At 51.2% G+C, this 20,054-nt stretch overlaps 1 protein-coding gene across 3 annotated transcripts in view; it reads right to left on the bottom strand.

Annotated features, from left to right (window-relative positions):
• SCUBE1 (signal peptide, CUB domain and EGF like domain containing 1) overlaps nt 1-20,054 on the bottom strand; it is a gene marked incomplete at its 5' end in the record, with an annotated part of 110,271 nt that overhangs the window by 69,910 nt on the left and 20,307 nt on the right. For all 3 annotated transcript variants that reach the window (XM_080939247.1, XM_080939248.1, XM_080939249.1), the window contains one exon: nt 19,302-19,430. In XM_080939247.1, the coding sequence (XP_080795373.1) occupies nt 19,302-19,430 (129 nt within the window). The remainder of the gene's footprint in view (nt 1-19,301; nt 19,431-20,054) is intronic.

Below are 20,054 nucleotides of genomic sequence, written 5' to 3'. Positions count from 1 at the left end.
GACAGAAGGGACTCTGGGCACTGCAGAAGCAGAAGAGTTGTGGAAACCCCTAAGTATAGTGACTGGCTAGGTCCTGTGTGCCAACAAAGGGAAAGTTAAGCCCTGGTCATGGAGGTGTGTCTTAAGCTCTTTGTGACCTATGATCCTGCAAGGCTTTTATACAATATCAGCTCTGTTGAATATACCCAGCAGAATGATACTCTTGGAGAAGTAGTTTAACAAGTTGGGTGTCACTAACCCTTAAGACCTCAGCAGGACCGGACCTGTGTGTAGTGAGACCCTGAGGGGCTCTCTCCAACCCAGGCTCTGTGATCCTACAACACCTAGGGTGGGCATGGGGATGTCTCGCTTCAATTATCTTCCTTTATAACCAGTGTGGGGCTTCCTAGAAGTCATGGAAATTAAACTAGCCTAGGCACTGAAACTAAGCTAAGAAGAAGATTCTAGGAGGCTCTAGAGGAACCTGAACCCAGTAGCATGGCCAAAGGACATAGAGCAAACAGTTTATCTTGAAGCTTCCCAAAATTTCTTTTGTCTTACACCCCAACAGCCACCAGAGTTACTATTAAGTTGTCCTCCACACTTAGGACACCTGCTCCCTGCTCCCATCTTAGACCTCAGCGACCCCCCTACGTACACATTCTGTGTCTCACAAGTGAGCCCCATAGGATGTAAACATCAAGGGTGTGGCCACTGAGGACTCCAGCTTTGACAAAACATGGGACCAATGATGGAGCCTAACAGTGTCTGGGATTACTCACTGCCCAGTACAGCCAAGGTCTGGCACTGACATGGGAGCGGGCTGCCTTTAGCTGTGACTGCTGCCGGGTTTTGCTCTGTGGGCGCTGCCCCCACTCTCTGGTTCACACTAGCCCTGAGGGGGTCAGTTCAGGGCTGGGGCCCACTCACTGTGGTTGTCTCCTCACAGGAAGGATCTCTGAGGCCAAGCCGTAGGCTTCTGGAGGGCGACTGCAAAAGGTCTGCGGTTTGCTACCAAGGGCCGCTTCTTGGCACCAGGTGAGGCTGTTTGTTTTTATTAATAGTGGGCTGCTTGTCGTCTTTTGGATGAGGAACTCAAGTTTGCAGTTATTTATAACCGAAAATTACTCCTTGATCCTGTTTCAGTTGCTTTGTGTTTCCCATGAACACTCACAATTTGACACAGAGACTCTGTGTTTTGAGTGGACCCCACCCATGTGTCTGTGGCTGCCCAGAATCCACCGTGTGTTAGGCCTTGCAGGGGCTCCAGCGTCCTGTGGGCGGGAACCAAAATCAGACTCAAGCTTCACCAGTGAGCTTTGCCACCTGGTTCTGGCAGAAGCCGTGCACCCCCTCCCCGCCCCTGCTCCCTTCTGAAGGGCAGCTGAGGCAGAAATGCCTCTTGGCTATCGAATGACTCTTGCAAAATTGCATTTGATGAGTTAAGTGTAAATAAACGAGAACCAGATGGATTCGATTTCGGGTAAAATACACACGGGTCTTAGCGATCTGGGGCCTGAGTTCCGACAGAGCCAGAACACTCCTGAATTGTCAAGAGCTCTGGCTTGGCAGGCAGGAGGGATAAGCAGGTCATAGTGGACCTATCTACTTACTGCTCTGGGTGTCATCTGAAGCCTTCTCCTGGGCCTCCTGCCGGCTAGCAGCGTGCAGCCTCCAGGGCTGGACCCAAGTCTAAACTCAGGGCTGGGAGATGAGGCCTGTGTAGAGCTCAGCTCTCTAGACCTGCCAGCCCACTGTTAGATGAAAACCCCCAATCCAGCTCAGGAAGTCCAGGCTCTCCTGGAGCTACCTGTATCCAGGAACTACTCCTCCAGAAAAGCCTTGTCTTCTGAGCCCAGCTGCTAATCTAGGCCCTGCCAGGGCTCTCTGTGGCTAAGGACAGGTTTGCTGCCTACCTTAGACTTTGGGCTACTTCCCCTCAGAACTGCCTGTGACCCTGTGACCACTGCCTATGGGGTCTGAATTTTTTCTCACAGGCCATACCAGATAGGGTATTAGTGAGTGAGTAACTGTTCTGACCTCAAGCTGCTGAGCTGTGTAAGGCCTGGGTTCCATTCTCTGTAAGAGAAGAGCCGCAGTAGTCCTGAAGGGAAGGGAACATGAGGGAAAGCGCAGAGCCGAGGCCCCCAGCACCCAATGTGAGCAGGGTCAGACAAAGATGCAGTCAGTATCTTCCATCTCCTGAGGACTGCAGACATGGCATGCAGGACAGCCAAGTGCCTTCCAGATCAGAAAAGTGATGCCGAGTCACATGAGAAGCCTGCCTGGCCTTCTGGTCTCTGAGCGGAGGAGTTCCTTAAACTGCCTCCCTCCTGTCTGAGCTACAGGCCATTCACCTCCCAGGACTGCTCTGGGACTGTGGGGGGGGGGGCAGGGGTGGGAGAGACACCAGCTTATGACTGTGTTTAAAACTGACCAGAACCAGGGGTGGAGCATTGCGTGTGGTCTGCTCGCAGTGTGTGGGACAGCCTTCTGATCTCTCAGTTCTACAGTTGCTTTTAGAATAGAGATGCACTTCACACTCTGGTGTGTGCCGAGGACAGTTTTAGTATACTCTGCCATGCAAAACCATCACTTCTAACTCTCCATCATGACGTTCCCACCAAACAGTATGGATATACCCCTTCGCTATGAGTCCCAGAGTCCCAGAGCCCCAGAGCCTCAGGTCTCTGTCTCTACATATTTACCTCGTCTAGACCTTTCACATTGATAGAATCGCATATTATCAATGTTATAATAATTATATATTTATAAAACATAATAACCATGACGATATATTGTCCTTTGGGTATGGCTTTTTTTACATGGCATCATGTTTTGGAGTGGCATGTATTAGAAGCTTCATTCTTTTCTATGACCGAGTCATATTTCTACATCTATACATCTGCCATGATATTGGGTTCTCTGGAGCTGGATTGTAAGTGGTTGTGAACTACCTGATGTGGGCGCCAAGAATCAAGCCTTAGCAAATGCCTTAGCCACTGAGCTTTCTCTCCAGTACCCCCAGATCTAACTTTCTGAGACCTTACCCGACAGTTTTCTGTTTGGCTGTGTCACTTCACACTGTCACCTGCAAAGGGTGAGGCTTCCGGTTCTCCGCACCCACACATTCAGCGCCCATTATTTTCTCTTGAAAGGCCATTCTAGTGGGTGTGACCTGGTGTCTCCTGGCTTCCAGTCTCAGGCAACCTCAAACAGTTTTTCCCCCGGAATGCCCAGCGGCCATCTGTATATCTTCTTTAGAGGACTTTCTATTCAAATCCTTTTACCCAAAGAACAGAAGGTTCTTTTTGTAAAAAAAAAAAAAAAAAAAAAAAAAAAAAAAAAAAAGGGTTGTACAACCCAATGCAGTGTGACTTAGGGGCTCACAGTTGCGTGAAGTTCTTTGACATCTGGGAATTCCCGCTCTGTCTTCCCTCCTTTACCAAAGCTGGGACCACTGAAACTGAGAAGCACCACCCAGAGCCAGGAACAGGTAGGCGAGGCTCCACACTCTTCCTCCACATTCTTCCTGGTCTACATTCTGCTCTGACCACACCCTGTAGCAGCATCTCTGGATAACTGCTAATCTGCCCTCAGAGTTAGGCACTTCCTCTACCACCCTCTAAGTCTGAACATTGGCTAGCGTGGTACCTGCCTTTGTCCAGCAGACACACCTGACCTACCAGACCCCAGAGTAGTCTCCTAACAGCACCTCTCACAGAAGATCAGAGTCAAACGCACAGCCGAATTAGGCCCCTAGCCTCTGCCTCATCACCGAGCCTTCAACTCAGTCACTTGGCCCAGACACCTGGCTGTCAATCTCAATACCACCTTCCCATCCCCACCAGTGGTCCCTGGGACAGCTGTACCTGCTACAAAATCCCCAAGGACAAATCAGTCTCTCGTCTCTCCCTGTGGGATGGCTGGCCAGCCTCCCTTGTTCAGACCCATATCCCTGCCTTTACCTCTCACCCCATCAAAAAGACCATGTTACCTACTTCCTGAAACCTCCAAAGGGCCCACAAACAGGCTCCCCTTTCCCCGGTCACCAAAGGTGATCACGCTGGCTGCATGCCCAACAGCTTGGCTTCTGCTTGCCAACTCCAGTCTGGCCATACCTGTCCTGTTTGCCGTAATAAAATATCTGGCCGACAGGCAACCTCGGTGCCAAAGGGTTTATTTCCACTCATGGTTCTGGGTTACAGTCTATCATAGTAGGGACATTGCAGCAGCAGAGGCCTGACAGGGCTGGTCACATACATCCACAGCACAGAGCACAGAGAATGTATGTGTGGCATCAGGCACACAGTTCATCTCTGTTATACTGTTTAGGGCCCAGAGCAGAGAGTGGTCCTGCCCACATCAATTAATATAATCAAGAAATCCCCATAGACAACTCCACTTACCAACCTGCTCTAGAGGTCTCTCATGGAGATCCTTCCCGGGTTACGTTAAGCTGATAATTAAAGCTAATCCTCATACATGGGAAGGTCAGCTCTCCAGTAATCTCTCAGAATAGTGGGGGTGAGATGGAACTCTTCCTCAGTGGGGGGTACCAGTCCCATGACAGGAAGCTCCCCCCAGCCTGTCCACAGTCCACACATGGGTGACAGAGCAGGGACAGGAACAGAACTTTCCTCCTCATGGGCCCCACACAGCACAGACAGCTGTGAATGTGACCCTGGCCGGACATCAGTGGGAGGCACTCGAGTTTTTAAAAATTTCTTTTGATGAGGATAAGAATGGAGGGTTGGCGGGGGAGGGAGGGCAACCAAACAGACAGGGCATGGAAACAGAACTCTGGGGGGTGTGTGGGGGAGCTCAGGGTCTGGCAAGGACCAGAGGGAGAGGCCTGCAATGACTTCTGTGGTGTGCTTATGAGAAGCCTTACTCTTCCCTCCAGAGAATCCTAGAGCAGAGCAGGCCCAGAGTTGCCTGACACCCCGACTGACATGAGCTGACACAGGTCTTCCAGCTAGTCCATCCTGCCTGACGTCAGCCCAGTACACTGACTGGGTTTTAGGCTTACTACTCTCTCGATTGGGAATCTCCAGGTCTCAGTCCTTCTGGCTGAAGCACTTGGCAGGTCCAGTCTCCTTAAGCTCTTGGGCACAGCGCAGGGCAGGCAGGATAGATTGCTGTGGGGTTCAGGGTGGTTTTTCTTTTTGTATGTCTGTGTATGTACATAGGCGTAGGTGGGAATAAACATGGGCTCATGCTATGGATGCCATACGTCAACACTGGGTGTCTTATTCTTAAGACAGGGTCTTTCACTAAGCCTGGAGTGTGCCGGCAGGCTTGGCTTGTTGACCAGAAAGACCCAGGGCAATAGTCCTCAACCTTTCTAATGCTGTGGCCCTTTAATTGCAGTTCCTCGTGTTCTGGTCACTCCCAAACATAAAATTATTTCATTGTTACTACATACCTGTAATTTTGCTACTGTTATGAATCATAAAGTGAACATCTGATATGCGACCCCTGTGAAATGGTCATCCAACCCCCAAAAAGAGGTTCCCAGGTATCCTCCTGTCTCTAACTGCCCAAAACATCACCTGGCTGTAAAGGATCGAAACTCTTCCTTCTTTCCAGCTCCTTCCACTTGTCCAGCCTCCATCTCTCTGAGAGAGACTTGTCACACCGCTTAGCCTCCTGCCCAATGCATGTCCCACACATGCCCTTTAACTGGCGTGTATGCGTGGTGGGTAATTCTTTCTCACACTCAGCACCCCTTATAGTCAGCTTAGGGATGGGACATTTGGTGACCACCGAGACCCAGTGCTGGATCCATCTCATTAGTGAACACACGTGAGAGGGCAGCAGGCAGAGGCAGGCAGTTGGGGACTACAAACTGTTCTCTCTGAAGCCAGGAGCTGTTAATCATCTCATCTCAGGGACTAAGAGCTTGATTAACCCACCACAGAGGGCCTTCAGAGGCTTCCAGGGGCGCACTGTGAGAGGAGATAGAGCCATACAGACCAACCCAGAGCCCGTGAGTCACTCTCTGTCTCTCCCTCCCTCCCTCCTTCCCTCCTTCTCTCTCTCTCTCTCTCTCTCTCTCTCTCTCTCTCTCTCTCTCTCTCTCTCTCTCTGAGAGCTACCATTGTCATCCAGACCCTGCATATTCTTTGTGGAAGGACTAGGGGCTGGTCCTAAGTGCTTCTGCTCATGACTGATCCCTGGGTAGCCTGCAGATAGACCAGGGGTTGTAGTGGTGGCAAGATGGTCTGTGAAATCCAGTCCTTGCTGAGGCCAACTTGGGAGGTGATGAAGGACCCCAGACTAAGCAGCCACGCCTACTGTTCACTCCACAGATGAAGACAGCCAGTGGGCACAGGCTGTCCCTGCCGGACATCTATTTCCAGTTGCATGTGGTCGGAATGAGGTGGGTAAGAGAGAGGCTTGCTGGGCAGGCAGATGCATGGGTTGGCTGATGGCCTTCAGAAACAGCCAGGGCCCTGTCAGGGCAGGGGCAGCTGCATCATCTGCTCAGACACAGCCAGGCCCTGTATATGTTTGTGTGACCCAAGATGCTACAGGGCCCATTGGATCCAAGATAAGCAAGAGTGTTGTCATAGGTGCGGGATGGAGACGGAGCACCCTTGTGTCTTACTGATGCCCCTTTTAGGTGCACAACTCAGCGTTGAGTCTAAGCCTGTGATTCGGAGGTGGGATATTTTTAAAGAGTCTTCACAAGACAGTTATTATTGTTTATTCCCTCAGGGTTCTGACTGAGCTCTTGGCTCCTAGACTGCAAACGGAACCTGGGGAAGGCAAATGTCCGGCTTGCCTGCTACCCTCTGTCCATGGTTTGTGTTTACTTTGCTGTTTATGGGCTCTTCTGCTCTGGAGTCTCTGCTCTGAGACAGAGCAGGGATTCTTCCCCAAGCCACCAAACAGAGATCTCTCCAAAGTTGGGGTTGGCATGGGTGGAGTGACAACAGACTTCAGCCTAGGGCATGACGAAGTCTCAATTGACGGCTGACTGAAGGAGAGGGAAGGAACAGGAGGCCCACACTCTTCACAGACTCTGTGTTCCTCCACACAGATCTGACTTGGCTTCCACAGATCATGCCCACGCCCTTATAGGCCACACCCCACAAACTACTTCCCCACAGACCACACCCACACCAACAAGTCATGCTGTTTGAATACCGACCATGCTCCCATAGGCCACTCATTCATACCTAGGCCCTACCTCTATATAGACCATGCCATTTACAGACTATGTCCACCACACAGACCACTCCCCTGCCACAGACCATCCCTTCACAGATGTGCCCTCCATAAGCTATGCCTCCACACACATCAACATGCTACATTCCCAGGGTCCCTTCCTGGGACCCTCACCATGTCACCTCCCCGGATAAGGCTGAGACCACAAAACTGCCCTCTAACTCCCACCCTGGCTAGGCAGGGAGCCAGGAGTGAAGGCCCAGAGAACCTGGTTTCCCATGAATACCTTCCAGGCATCTAGGGCAAGAGGTCCTAGGGACGAGGGCACTGTGTGGATAGATTCTGACCTCCACCATCCTCTAGCTCATAAGATGCCTTCTCCAGTTCAAAGTGTGCTGGAGAGCTCTGCACAATGGCAGGTCTGCAAGCTCACAGCTATGAGGTTGGCAAGCTCACCATTGTCGGGGTGCCTTCCTTGTGACAGTCTCCTAGTCTTATATGAGAACCTGTGCAGGCCCTGGACAAATAGCCAAGTTGATTGGAACACAGCTTTCGGGGGAAGTAGGATGGTCCACTGCCAGACTCTCAAACATAAGAAATGCCATAGAAATCTAGTCAGAGAAGAGTTTTCTGGAGTGGTCCCTTGGCCTGGGAGACAAATATGTATGTGTGGAATGAGCCTAATAGACTTAATGGGGGGGGGCTGGAGTGGACCATTCCAGTAGCAGGGACCATAGTGACCAGGCCTGAAGAACAGGAAGGAAGTTGGTTAGGGGAGTTAAAGCCACTCCATGTGCTGTAGGTCACAATCCTGACATAGCCAGAGGCTGTCTCCCTGGGATGAGGAAGACATAGAAAGAAGCTTGGCTATTGTCCCTAAGGCTAACTCAGTAAATCTCAGGGAGAAACAGCTCAGTGAGGAGGTCCCACACTGTTCCTAGGGCTCCAGGGTACTCCATGCCCCCTCCCACCATGTGGCCTCCCACTTCAGCTGGAGCAACATGACCCCTGCATGATCTCTGAAGAAAAGGAATTCTGCTGCTGTCCACACAACCCCATGAATCCCATCCACTTAATCTCACATACCATGTGGTGACGCTAAGGCTTGGAGACAGAGCGTCCCAGCATCCTCCAGGAAGGCCGCCTGCCTCTTAGCTCACTGTCCTTTCACTCCAGTGCTGGCCTGAGCTCTTAAACTCACCCTACTTTCTGGCTGGCCCTGGAGAAGCGGTGGGGAGCCCCCCAGCTTGAAACCATTCCCTCTCCCCACACCTGCTTCCCATTTGTGCAGAGACGGGGCGATCCAGCACAAGTTTCTTTTTCTCAGGCCAAGGAATTTCTATCAAATTAACAGATGCAAACCTGCGGTACTCGCACATGCCCATAATCCCTACACTCCAGCGGTGGAGTCGGGAGGCTCAGGAGTTCAAGGCAAGTCCCCATACATAGCAAGTTCAAGTCCAGGCCGGGCTACATGAGATCCTGTCTCAGCAGAAAGGAAGCCAAATGGATAGTCGTAAAACGTAAAAGAGAAGCGGCCTGCCTGTCTTGAACTCTGCTAGCATACTGTAGCACAGGGTTTCCACCCCTCAGCACTAGCCAAGATGAGACAGGAAGGGGCAGAACGGTACAAGGGGCAGGGAGAAGTCTCTCCCCTTTGCCTCAGAAACACTGTTGCTTGTGTAAAGGAGACAGGGCTGGCCCGGGGCTGTCTAGTTTTACATCAAGGTGGTCAACCTTTTTCCCCTGGCAAGAGACATTTTCGAGCTGGTGGAATATGAAAATAAAGTATAACTGGAACCTTCCAGCTGTCTTCCCAGAGCTGCATAGGGAGCTGTGGCAACCACTCCCACCCCCAGCATCTCAGGGACTCCCTCCCCACACACAACTGGGCCATGCCATCACCTCCCCAGGACCTTTCTCCACATCCTCTTCCACCTGACAGCAGCAGCATCTGAAGTCACTTTCACCCTCTCCTTCATCTGGACACCACAGAGAATGGCTATTCCTACCTCAGAGGGGCCAGAACAAAACTGAGAAATAAAAGGCCATGACCAGGTAACAAAACAAGAAGCCCTGGTGTCATGTGACCACCCCCCCCCCATCCCCTTGAGAGGGAAGAAGGCTGTTTGACCTGCATCGGTTTATCTGACAGGAGCACCTTATTGGATGTGGGGCTCAGGTGTCTGTTATGGGTTTCACACACAGTCCATAGCCTAAGCTTGCCCACTGCTTCTTCATCAGTTCAACCTGCCCTAGATTTCTTGAAAAAGTTCTCTGACTTTGCATAGTAGGGCAGTGGTAAGTAGATCATTGACATTCATGGACCCTTGGACAGGTGGAGGGCATCACACCAAGTGCTTTAAAAGCTCATCTCCTTTGGTCTCAGAAATAAACATACTCCCTGATCCCACCTTAGAATGGAGGCCCAGAGAAGCTAAGCTACTTGACCACAGTCACATAGTGAGGGGTTCAAGCTGGAAGGATGTCCAAAGCCAGGCAGGTTGAGTGTCAGTGATTACTAAGGACAGGGCATCCATACTGGATTCTCCTCCAAGGGGGCTGCACAGGGAACATACACATGAGATCTTTATGAGATGAATCGTTATTGATCTCTGGTATTCAAAGCTATCTTGAAGTGGAGGCCTCACACTCCCCCTGGGTCAGACTCCAAAGACATCTGACCTTGTATGCTCTTTCTATGTGGAAGACTGGTTCTTATCTCCAACAGAATTCAACCAAGCAGACTTGAATTCTGCATTCCATTCTACCCCAAACATCCGTCTGTCCCCTCCCCGTCCAAGGCATCTTCGCCTAAGTCACAAGGCAGAGCCACACAAACACTGAAGGTCAAACCCCAACAGTTGGCTTTGGTCCTTGTTCTCTCTGGCCTCTTAAGTTGAATTCATCAGAACTTCCTGTTGCCTGTTGCAAAATGTATTTTGAGTTCAGCCACCACCTCCACCACTGTCACCCTATACTGAGTCACCAGCATCCAGCTGGGCCATTATGGGGGCTTCCCTTCTGAAGCACTTGGCCCCTCATCCCTATAACAGTCTATTTGGAAACAGGAAGGGTTTTTTTATTTTTAATTAAAATTTGAACTAAAAAATTTTAGTCTCTGGTCAAAATGTCCCCCAGCTACTCAGTTACCTGGAATAAAATTCACCTGTGGTGATTTGAATAGGAACAGCCTCCATGTGTTTGAATGCTTGGCCCATAGGGAATGGGACTATTAGGAGGTGTGGCCTTGTTTGAGTAGGTGTGGCCTTGTCGGAGGAAGTGCATCATTGTGGGGGTTGGGCTTTGAGGTCTCCTATGCTCCAGCTATGCCCAGTGTGACTCACAGTCTCTTGCTGCTGCTGCCTGCAGATTAAGATGTAGAACTTGCAGCTCCTTCTCTAGACCTGTCTCTACCTGCATGCTGCCACCATGCTTCCAGCCATGATGATAACCTCTGAACTGTAAGCCATTCCCAATTTAAATATTTTTCTGTATAAGAGTTGCCATGGTGATGGTGTCTCTACACAGCAATAAAGCCCAAACTAGGACACAGCTCTTTTAGCAATCTGTGCCTGTCTTCTGGACCTATCTTCTTCCCTGTTCTCACTATCATTCTCTAAACACAGTGACCTGTCCCCAAACTCACTAGGCTCATTTTCCTTCTGTTAGCACAGAGGTCCCCAGACCTCTATAAGGGACTTCCTTTCTCCTCTTTGATGTCCTCCCTCACATCTGCTACCCTTAAATCAGAGGAAACCATTAAAACCACCCTCACCATAACTTTAGAGGGGAGTTCCCACACTTGACCTTGTTCTGCAGGGGAGGCTCAACCTGGCCTAAAGGGAAGCCCAGACAGAAAGGCTGCCCGTATACACTCTGGCCAACATCCAGCAACCACCACTGGACCTGAGCCAGGAAGCTTCTAGATGGTTCCAGCTCCTGGCCGTCAGGTCGGTCATCTCCAGTTTCAGGTCTTCCAGTTGAGTCTCCAGACACTTTGGAGCAGAGACTGGATTTTCCCGACTTGGTTCTTGACCCATTGAACCCACAGGCAGAGAATGATGGTATTTGATGCTCCTGAATGTGGTGTGCTTTTTCATGCAGCAGTGTGATCAGTCCTCAGTGCTCTGACACGGTTATCCCCCAAAACCCTGGGCTATCTGATGGTGCCCCTATCCTCCTTGCTATCTATCTGATGGTGTCCCACCCCCTGGCTATCTGATGATTCCCCCACCCCCTAACTATCTGTTGGTGTCCCACCCCCTGGCTATCTGATGGTTCCCCCACCCCCTGGCTATCTGATGGTTCCCCCACCCCCTGGCTATCTGATGGTTCCCCCACCCCCTGGCTATCTGATGGTGTCCCACCCCCTGGCTATCTGATGGTGTCCCACCCCCTGGCTATCTGATGGTCCCCTCCCACCCCCTGGCTATCTGATGATGTCCCCACCCCCTGGCTATCTGTTGGTGTCCCACCCCCTGGCTATCTGATGGTTCCCCCACCCCCTGGCTATCTGATGGTTCCCCCACCCCCTGGCTATCTGATGGTGTTCCACCCCCTGGCTATCTGGTGGTATCCCACCCCCTGGCTATCTGATGGTGTCCCACCCCCTGGCTATCTGATGGTGTTCCACCCCCTGGCTATCTGATGGTGTCCCACCCCCTGGCTATCTGATGGTGTTCCACCCCCTGGCTATCTGATGGTGTCCCACCCCCTGGCTATCTGATGGTCCCCTACCCCCTGGCTATCTGATGGTGTCCCACCCCCTGGCTATCTGATGGTGCCCCACCCTCTGGCTATCTGTTGGTGCCCACCACCCCCTGGCTATCTGATGGTGTCTCACCCCCTGGCTATCTGATGGTCCCCCCCCCTGGCTATCTGATGGTGTTCCCACCCCCTGGCTATCTGATGGTGTCCCACCCCCTGGCTATCTGATGGTCCCCTACCCCCTGGCTATCTGATGGTCCCCCCACCCCCTGGCTATCTGATGGTCCCCTACCCCCTGGCTATCTGATAGTTCCCTCACCCCTGGCATTTACTGTGCTTATCATTATTGGTCTTGGTGGATTTGACCCGACTGGGTTACTTTGCTGAGCTTGTATGTTCACATTGTTGTCTATGCTCCTACTGTATGAATCCAGAAGGGAGGGTGAGCCCATTACTGGCTCAGGCAGGGCCCTGAGCTGAGTTCCTTGTGAGCCAGGTGCTCTGGGATGGGAAAGCAGGGGGAGGGGGGCTTTGGCAAACCAGGGCTACTGTCACTTGGGGTGGGAGATGCGTGAGCAAGGGATCAAACACTTCCCTCAGTGCGGGGAAGAGGCGTCCTCTCGTCCTTTGGCACACCATTATCCATCTGGTCTGAAAGGTGCTGGGACTACAGAACAGACTTGGTGGCCCCAAGCCTGGGTACATGCTTGACATGGAACATCAGGAACCCTCTCTAAACCTGGTCTCCCTTCCAGGGCTGGAGCTTTCCTGGTTGCTGTGGGACAGGGGTAGGGGTTATCATCAGGCACAGGCTCAAGTCTTGAAGTGACAAATGCTGGTCCTAGCTGTGCTTCCTACTGGCCTTTGTGGTCCTTTCCGAGTCTAGGTTTTCTCACGTGTAAGGGTTGGTACTCGTGGCTTCCCGCCGTCTAGGTCCTAGGTTCTAGGACAAGGCTGTGGATGTTGTGGGGAAGCAGCAAGAAGAACCCCAACCCAACACAGGCAGCCTCACAGAACAGAAATGCACCCTTATCTTGCCTAGCTAGTAGTGCCTCTGAGCACAAGGTAAGGCACACAGTAGGTGCTCAATACATGCTCGCTTGCCGATACAGAGCCATCTGGTTAATCAATCAGCTTGTCTGCTGGATGCGACTACAAATAACTTCTCTTCGACGGGGATCAAAGTGCTGGGGGCCTGTCCAAAATTCCAGCTGTGAGCAACTTGAGAAACACATTTTTCAGTAAGTCAAGTAAAGATGAAGAATGAAGACATCTGGCTGAGTCTTGCTTTGTGGAGGTGGGAAAAATGACCCGCTGCTGGTTCTAATTTAAGATTTAAAAAAAAAAATCTTATTCTATTAGCCTAAATATTGCTCAGCTGGCCGATCGCACTGAGTTTGGAATAATATTTTTGAAACTGAACTGCTATTTCAAGTAATTACATGGCTAAAGGCAGCCGTTCCGGGCTGAGTGAGATCCCGTCCCGGTTTCTAATCCCTCTGGTGTCATTTTCTGTTATATTTGAGAAATTCCTCAATAAAGATGTCAAGTAGAGAGAGGGCTTCACTCTCCAGAGCACAGACTTGGCTCCCCTCCAGGACCCTGGTCACAGACAAGCCATCTCCGAAGAAAACAGGCTCGCCTGCTCCAAAGTACAGAAACCGTGGACGCTCAAGACAGGAAAGCCGACCCTTCAGCCCTCAGCCTTACGCCTCCCTGCTGACTCTGGGTGCTATTCAACCCTCTCTGTTGCAAGAGGCTCAGGGCTTTGCCCCTGCCACCTTCCCAAGGAATTCAGCAGAGTTCACAACTAGAACAATGCTCTTTATCCAGATTTCTGCAGTCAAAACAACATACAGACAGGCTCGGCTTTCCCCAGTGTGGGACTGGCTGTGGCTTGGTGTCTGAGTGGAGGTGTCAGATCCACAGGCAGCAGTGTGGACAGGGGACCCTCCAGACGCTCGGCTCACCCTTTGCAGCCACCCAGCAAGCCTTAGGGGTAAAAGTCTGTGCTGGAAGCATTGGCAGACAGCAGGAAGTTCTACCAACAGCAATGAAGTGTGCAAGGGCTCCACAGTTTCTCCAGGGGGAGACAGCTGGGGACAGTCCCCTCCAGTGCCACACAGAGGTATGTGCAAGAGGTGCCCTGCCCTGGACATCACATTTTTAGGGCCCCAGCTCTGTCTCCCTTGTAATTGCCAGCCTCCTTCTGAAAGACTGAGTCCACAAGGGGGCACAGGGTTACCTGGGGCATGTTCCCTCCCTCACCTCATTTCAGACCATCCCCTCGTGATTGAAGCACTAATATGTCCCGTCTAAATGACTCCGACCTTTTGATCCTCAGAGAGATGTGTGGCACTGTATCTGAGCCACAGCAATCGAGCAGCTGCTCTGGGGCACAGGCCCGTACCCTGACTGGTTAGGAGTCCCCATGCTCAGGGTGTTAGCGGATGCAAGAGAGGACAGAAAAGGAGGGAGAGGAACAGTCTCTGCCACACTTGCAAACGTGAAAGGAGTCCTAGAATTCAGAAGTCACATCCGGCCTACAGGTCACTAGGAGGGCACTTGTGTCAAGGGCAGTAAAGCTTCACCATCACTGAGGGATTGTAGTTATATTGAAAGCAGGCCTTCCTCGGGGCCCTGCCTTGAGTCTTGAAAATATGGGGGGGGGGGAGAGGGGGTAGGGTAACAGTCACCAAGCAACAGTGAGAAGAAAATGTCCCTTTCTTCCTTCCTTCCTTCCTTCCTTCCTTCCTTCCTTCCTTCCTTCTTTCTTTCTTTCTTTCTTTCTTTCTTTCTTTCTTTCTTTCTTTCTTGACAGTATCTCATGTAGCACAGGCTAGCCTTCGCCTCTCAGGATCATAGGTAGGCACCAAGATTCCTGGCTACAGATACTAATGCTTATGTGTTATGCCTCGTTTGAACTGCTGACAATTCCTTCCGTGATGGCCACATCACAAAACTGCAGTGGGGGGAAATCTAATGTGCCAATCAAATGAGCCGGTCAGACGCCAGCTCCCAACTTGAAAACTAGGCTAGGACACGGTGGTGAAATTTAGCCCCAGGGCTCCTCTAGATTTATTCAGCCCACTACTTCTGTGAGGCTGGTCTTGTAGACCCATTGCATAGCTGTGGCAACTAAGGCCAGAAGAGCCCAAGGACTTGGCCCCAGGCCCTAAGATTCCCCAGGAGTAGGGGCATCAGAGTCTACGCTGGACTCTTGGTTGGCCCAACCCTGCTCATAGCTAATTATAGTTTGTCTCGGTCCTCACTGCACGGTGCATATGCCCGAGAAGGCCGAAAGCCAGTCTGTGGTATCATTTCTCAGGCCCTAGCCTAGAACTCACCAAGTATTGGCTGGGTGGCCAGTGATCCCACCTTTGCCCCCAAGATGACAAGCGAGCACCACCCTGTCTATATTTTAAGTATAGGGTCTGGGGAACCAAACCCGGGTCCTTGTGCCTACAAAGCAAGCACTTTAGCAACTGAGCCATCCCCACCCCCCTCCCCCCACCTCCCAGGCATCTATTCTCACTATGCTTCAGGGATGGAAGGCTGTGGCTCTAAAAGTTCAGCCACCCAGCCTGGAGGGGTCACACGGTCGGTCTGGGCTGGAGCTGGCTGCAACCAAGGCCCTGGCTCCTCTGAGTTGGAGTTTTCTCTCGAGGAGGAAAAAGAGCAAACAAAAGAAGCCTGTAGGAAAGGTCTGCCCTCGCTGCCACAGGATCCGTGCTCAGAGTGGGAGGGGGCAGAGGGCTCTTGTCTGGGTCTTTCATATCCAGCAGTGTAAAAAGAATCCAGAGAGAAAATGGTGTGGTTGAAACAAAGACCTGTACAGGCGTACAGACGTCCATGTCAGGCTGGAGGCTGGTGGGGTGGGGGCTTGGGGGGTGCCTGCCCTAGCAGGGGTAAGGGTGGCCCATCAGAGGAAAGAACACAGAGCCCCAGCCAGGGAGTCTGGGGAGCACAGACCCTTGGGCTGTGGTCCTAGGAGGTGTGGTTATAATCTCCACGGGTGGCTGAGCATCTGACCCATGCTGTGACAGATGCTCTGCTGCCTACATCTGTGATCCCACAGAACCCTCACCCAAGCCCTGCGAGACAAAGATGACACATTCGGCGGTGTAGGTAGGAAACCGAGACCCAGAGAAGCAAAGATGCTGAATGAAGAAGGCTAAACAGCTCAGAACCGGAGAGCCAGAATTTTCGGGTCAAGCCGACAGCATCCAGGTCTGTCCCCTGGGTCAAAGTGATGCTTCTGATGGGGTGTCCCCCACTTCCCACCGCAGCGAGGATGGGCGGTGGTGAGCTGTGTCTTTGCTGACTATTCTACTCCTGAACTGTGTTTGCCGCAGACAGCGGGGAACCAGTGTGGGAAGCCGTACTCGGACCAGGTGAAGAGCAAATGACATTTCACCTGGAGGTGGCGCTGTGAAAGCTGTGTGGTCTCTGGTCAAAGGCCCTGCCTGGATCCTTAAGGAGCTGCCTGCAGCTCCACACACACTGTGCCCAGACCTACCAACTTCTTCCCCCTCCCAGAGCCCGCTGAGAGCTTCCTCTTTGAAGCCCTGGAAGTCCCGCTTCCACCCCCAGCTTCACCCCAGCCAGGGGTAGCTTTTCACAGGCCCTTCTGGTCTTTACTAACTCTTGTCCAGACCTCTGTTTTGGCACTTCTTTGGGGTGTAATTACATGTTCACAGATCTGTTTCCCATAATGAGCTCATCTGAGCCCCAACACGCATTAAACAAAACCAGACAGGAGCTCTCAGCTTGACAAGCCACAAGGAAAGAGAGGCCCAAGTGGTCGGGGCATTGAACCTTTCTACCTAGTACTGACAAGCCAGCTGGCGCCACCAGGGTCTGCTTGGCCCTTTTAGAGATTCCTGCACGCAAGGCTGGCAAATCCCGTGATCTTTCAGCCTTTGGCCCCCGTCTGCGGCAAGCATTCTGAAAGATCACATAGGGAAACAGAGAAAAAAAAAAATGTTTTCTGCCCAGACAGACTCACTCCGGATTCCGATGGTGAACGGAGATGGCTGAGCCACGGGAGTAAAAATAACACTCGCTGGTCGGTTGACCATTAAGTCTGTGCTCAGTCCAGGTGACATAGTGGCACACTGACCCGGGGAAGCCGTATCTCAGAGATCGTGACAATACCAGTGGCCATGGCAGCTTCTTCCACTGACAGGGGACAGAGACCCCGACAGGCCTGTGACCTATTCACAGCCACACTCCTGTCAATCACACGCGTTCTCCTGATCCAATGGCTATGCTTCTGCGACTCATGGCAGAAGAGGCTGGGGACAGGTGGGTCTATTCTGAGAGCCACGTATTGCTGTCTACTAGTTGTTGTCCCTTGGGTTACAGATGGTGAGCCACCTCTACGTCCCCTCCTCAAAAGATTATGAGGCCTTAACTCCAGAACTGTGAGCATGTCCTCCAGAGAAATAATGGTCCTCATGGTTGTATCAATTTTGGCCTCCTTCTATACCAGCTACTTTTCTGATTTCTAGGATCTAAAGCAGCTTAGGAGAGGATACTGTCAGGAGGTCATGGTGGCAGGGGTTTGAGGAAGCAGCTGGTCATGCTGCATCTGTAGCCAGGGTGCAGAGACCGAAGCCCCTTGCTCAGCTCCCTTTTTCCTTTTTATGCAATTTGGGACCCCAGCCCATGCAGTGCTGACCCCTAAATTTACTATGACTCCCCAGTGAACCTAATCTAGAATATCTCTCACAAACACACTCAGAGGTGTTCCCATGGTCAATCTGAACCCAGCCAAGATGGCAATTTGAACCAGCACGTCAGATGATCGTCGGGATGAGGAGAGGCAGCCACGGCCAGCCCTCATCCAGTATAACTGACATTACGAAGAAGGGAATCTGGACAGAGGATATCTGTGGAGCCAAGACAATGGAAAGATGTGGGAAATGCTGTCTACAAGCCTCAGAATTCTTGAGTGACCAGAGGCTGGGAGAAAGGCCTTGGGAAGAACTTTACCCACAGCCCTCAGATGGAAACACTGATTTTGGACTTTTAACATTTAGAGGTGTGTGAGAGTTGACCTCTCTTGTGAAAGCCACCCAGCTCATCCCTTTGTCATGGTAAACCCAAGAAGCATTTACAGGTTGTTAGCACCATTTTTTGACTGGTAGAGTGACCAGATGGAAACAGAGGCCATGCAAAATTGCCTGATGTGTGGCCGATGCTAAAGGGACCAGATCATACTGACACCTGACTACAGAGGCAGACAGAGAGGATCATGGGAGTCTCCCAGCAGTACTTGCAATTTTTCCTTTACATTTTCCCAACTTCAGTCACCTGGAACAATTATGCACATACATTTTGTAATAATTGGCTTATTACTGTGGAATTATTGAACTGTGGAAAGGTGTGTGTACATGTATGTGTCTTTGTGTGTGCATATATGTCTTTCTATATGTGTGTACACACGTGTGTACGTGTGCCATAGTACACATGTAGTAGTCAGAACAACTTGAAGGAGCTGGCTCTCTCCTTCCACCACATAAATACTGAGGACTGAAGTTTGGTCATCAGGCTTGGTGGCAGGTGGCTTAATGTGCTGCTGTGGTTTGTGTAAGAAATGTTTCCAAAGCTGGGTGGTGGTGGCACAGACCTTTAATCCTAGAACCTCAGGAGGCAGAAGCAGGCAGATCTCTGAGTTTGAGGCCAGTCTGATTTACAGAATGAGTTCCAGGACAGCCAAGGCTGCTCAGAAAAACCCCGTCTTGGGGGAAAAAAAAGGAAAAAAATCAATGACATGTCCCCATAGGCTCATGTATTTGAACACTTGGCTCCCAGTTGGTGGTATCTGGAGAGGTTATGGGAGGCACAGCTTTGCTGCCGGAAGTATGCCACCGACAGCTGACTTTGAGAGCTTATAGCCTGGCCCCACTTCCTGTTTCTTCTGTCTGCTTAGTGTTTGCACCTGAAGCTGTGATCTCTGACAAGCTTCCAGTTCCTGACTCCTCACTGTGATGCACTTTTGTTCCTCTGCGGCTGTAAGCCAAAATAAACTCTTCCACACGGTGTCTCAGTCATGGTGTTTTTATCACAGCGGCAGACAAGTAACCAATGCCCCAAACTGAGCCACATCTCTGGTCCAGGTGCCCTTAAAGGAAGAAGCAGTTAGGACTGAAGAGAGATACTGCCTGATGCATGCACGCACAGTGCGTATGGGCTGACAAGAGCAGGCAGGCAGCCATTTGTGCCAGACCTCCAGAGCAACGAGGAAGCAAACCTCTGCTGTTGAAGCTGCGTGGTTTGCGGTATTTTATGGAGCGACTTGACAAGCTACTACAAGGAGCCAGAGGAAGATGTATCTTTGCACAGCCCCCCCTCACCCCCAGACTCTGCCTGATAGAACTGAGAAATAAGAAGGCTGTGCCCAGAGGGGAAGTCTCAGCCTCACCACTCACCCAGACAGTTGTGTCCATCATGGGCCAGCATGAAGCCATCAAAGCAGGTGCACCTGTAGTTCCCAGGGATGTTGATACAGTCGTGGACACAGCCCCCATTGTAGTAGTCATTCTCACATTCATCGATGTCTGCAAGTGTGGAGACATGAGAACTATCAGAATAAGAGCTTGGGTTCCTTCTCTCACTACTGCGAGCCACTACGATATGACTTATTAGGGAATATAACAGGTTTAATTGTCAACTGGACACCACCTGGAATCACCTGGGAAGAGAGTCTCAAGTAGGGATTGTCTGCATTGGGTTCACTTGTGGGAATATGTCTGTGGGGCATCGTTTTAAGGAAGTTAATTGATATGGGGAGACCCAGCCCACTGTGGGTGGCATCATTCCCTAGGCCGGAGGTTCTGAGCTGGACAAGAGTGAAGAAATCAAGCAGAGCACAAACGAGCAAGCATCATTTACTCATTCCTCTGAAGCTCTTGTCTGTGACCAGCTGCTTGAAGTTCCCACCTCACCATGGTGGACTGTATCCTGGGGTTGTAATCAAGAGGGACACTCTTTTCCCTTAAGCTGGTTTTTGTCACAGTATTTATTTTTTAATCACAACATCAGAAATAAAATTAGAACAGGGGATAGCTCAACAGGAAGTAGATAAAATACAGTGGGAAGGGCCAAAGAGTTATTTTAAAACACTCCTGGCTCAGCATCCACCAGTTTTCAGAAGAGCTACATTGTGTTGGTGTGTGTGTGTG

Source organism: Micromys minutus (assembly GCF_963924665.1).
Source record: "Micromys minutus genome assembly, chromosome: 27".
Lineage (NCBI taxonomy): Eukaryota > Metazoa > Chordata > Mammalia > Rodentia > Muridae > Micromys > Micromys minutus.
Note: the sequence above shows the minus strand (reverse complement) of the source record. Positions and strands in the feature narration are given on the sequence as shown.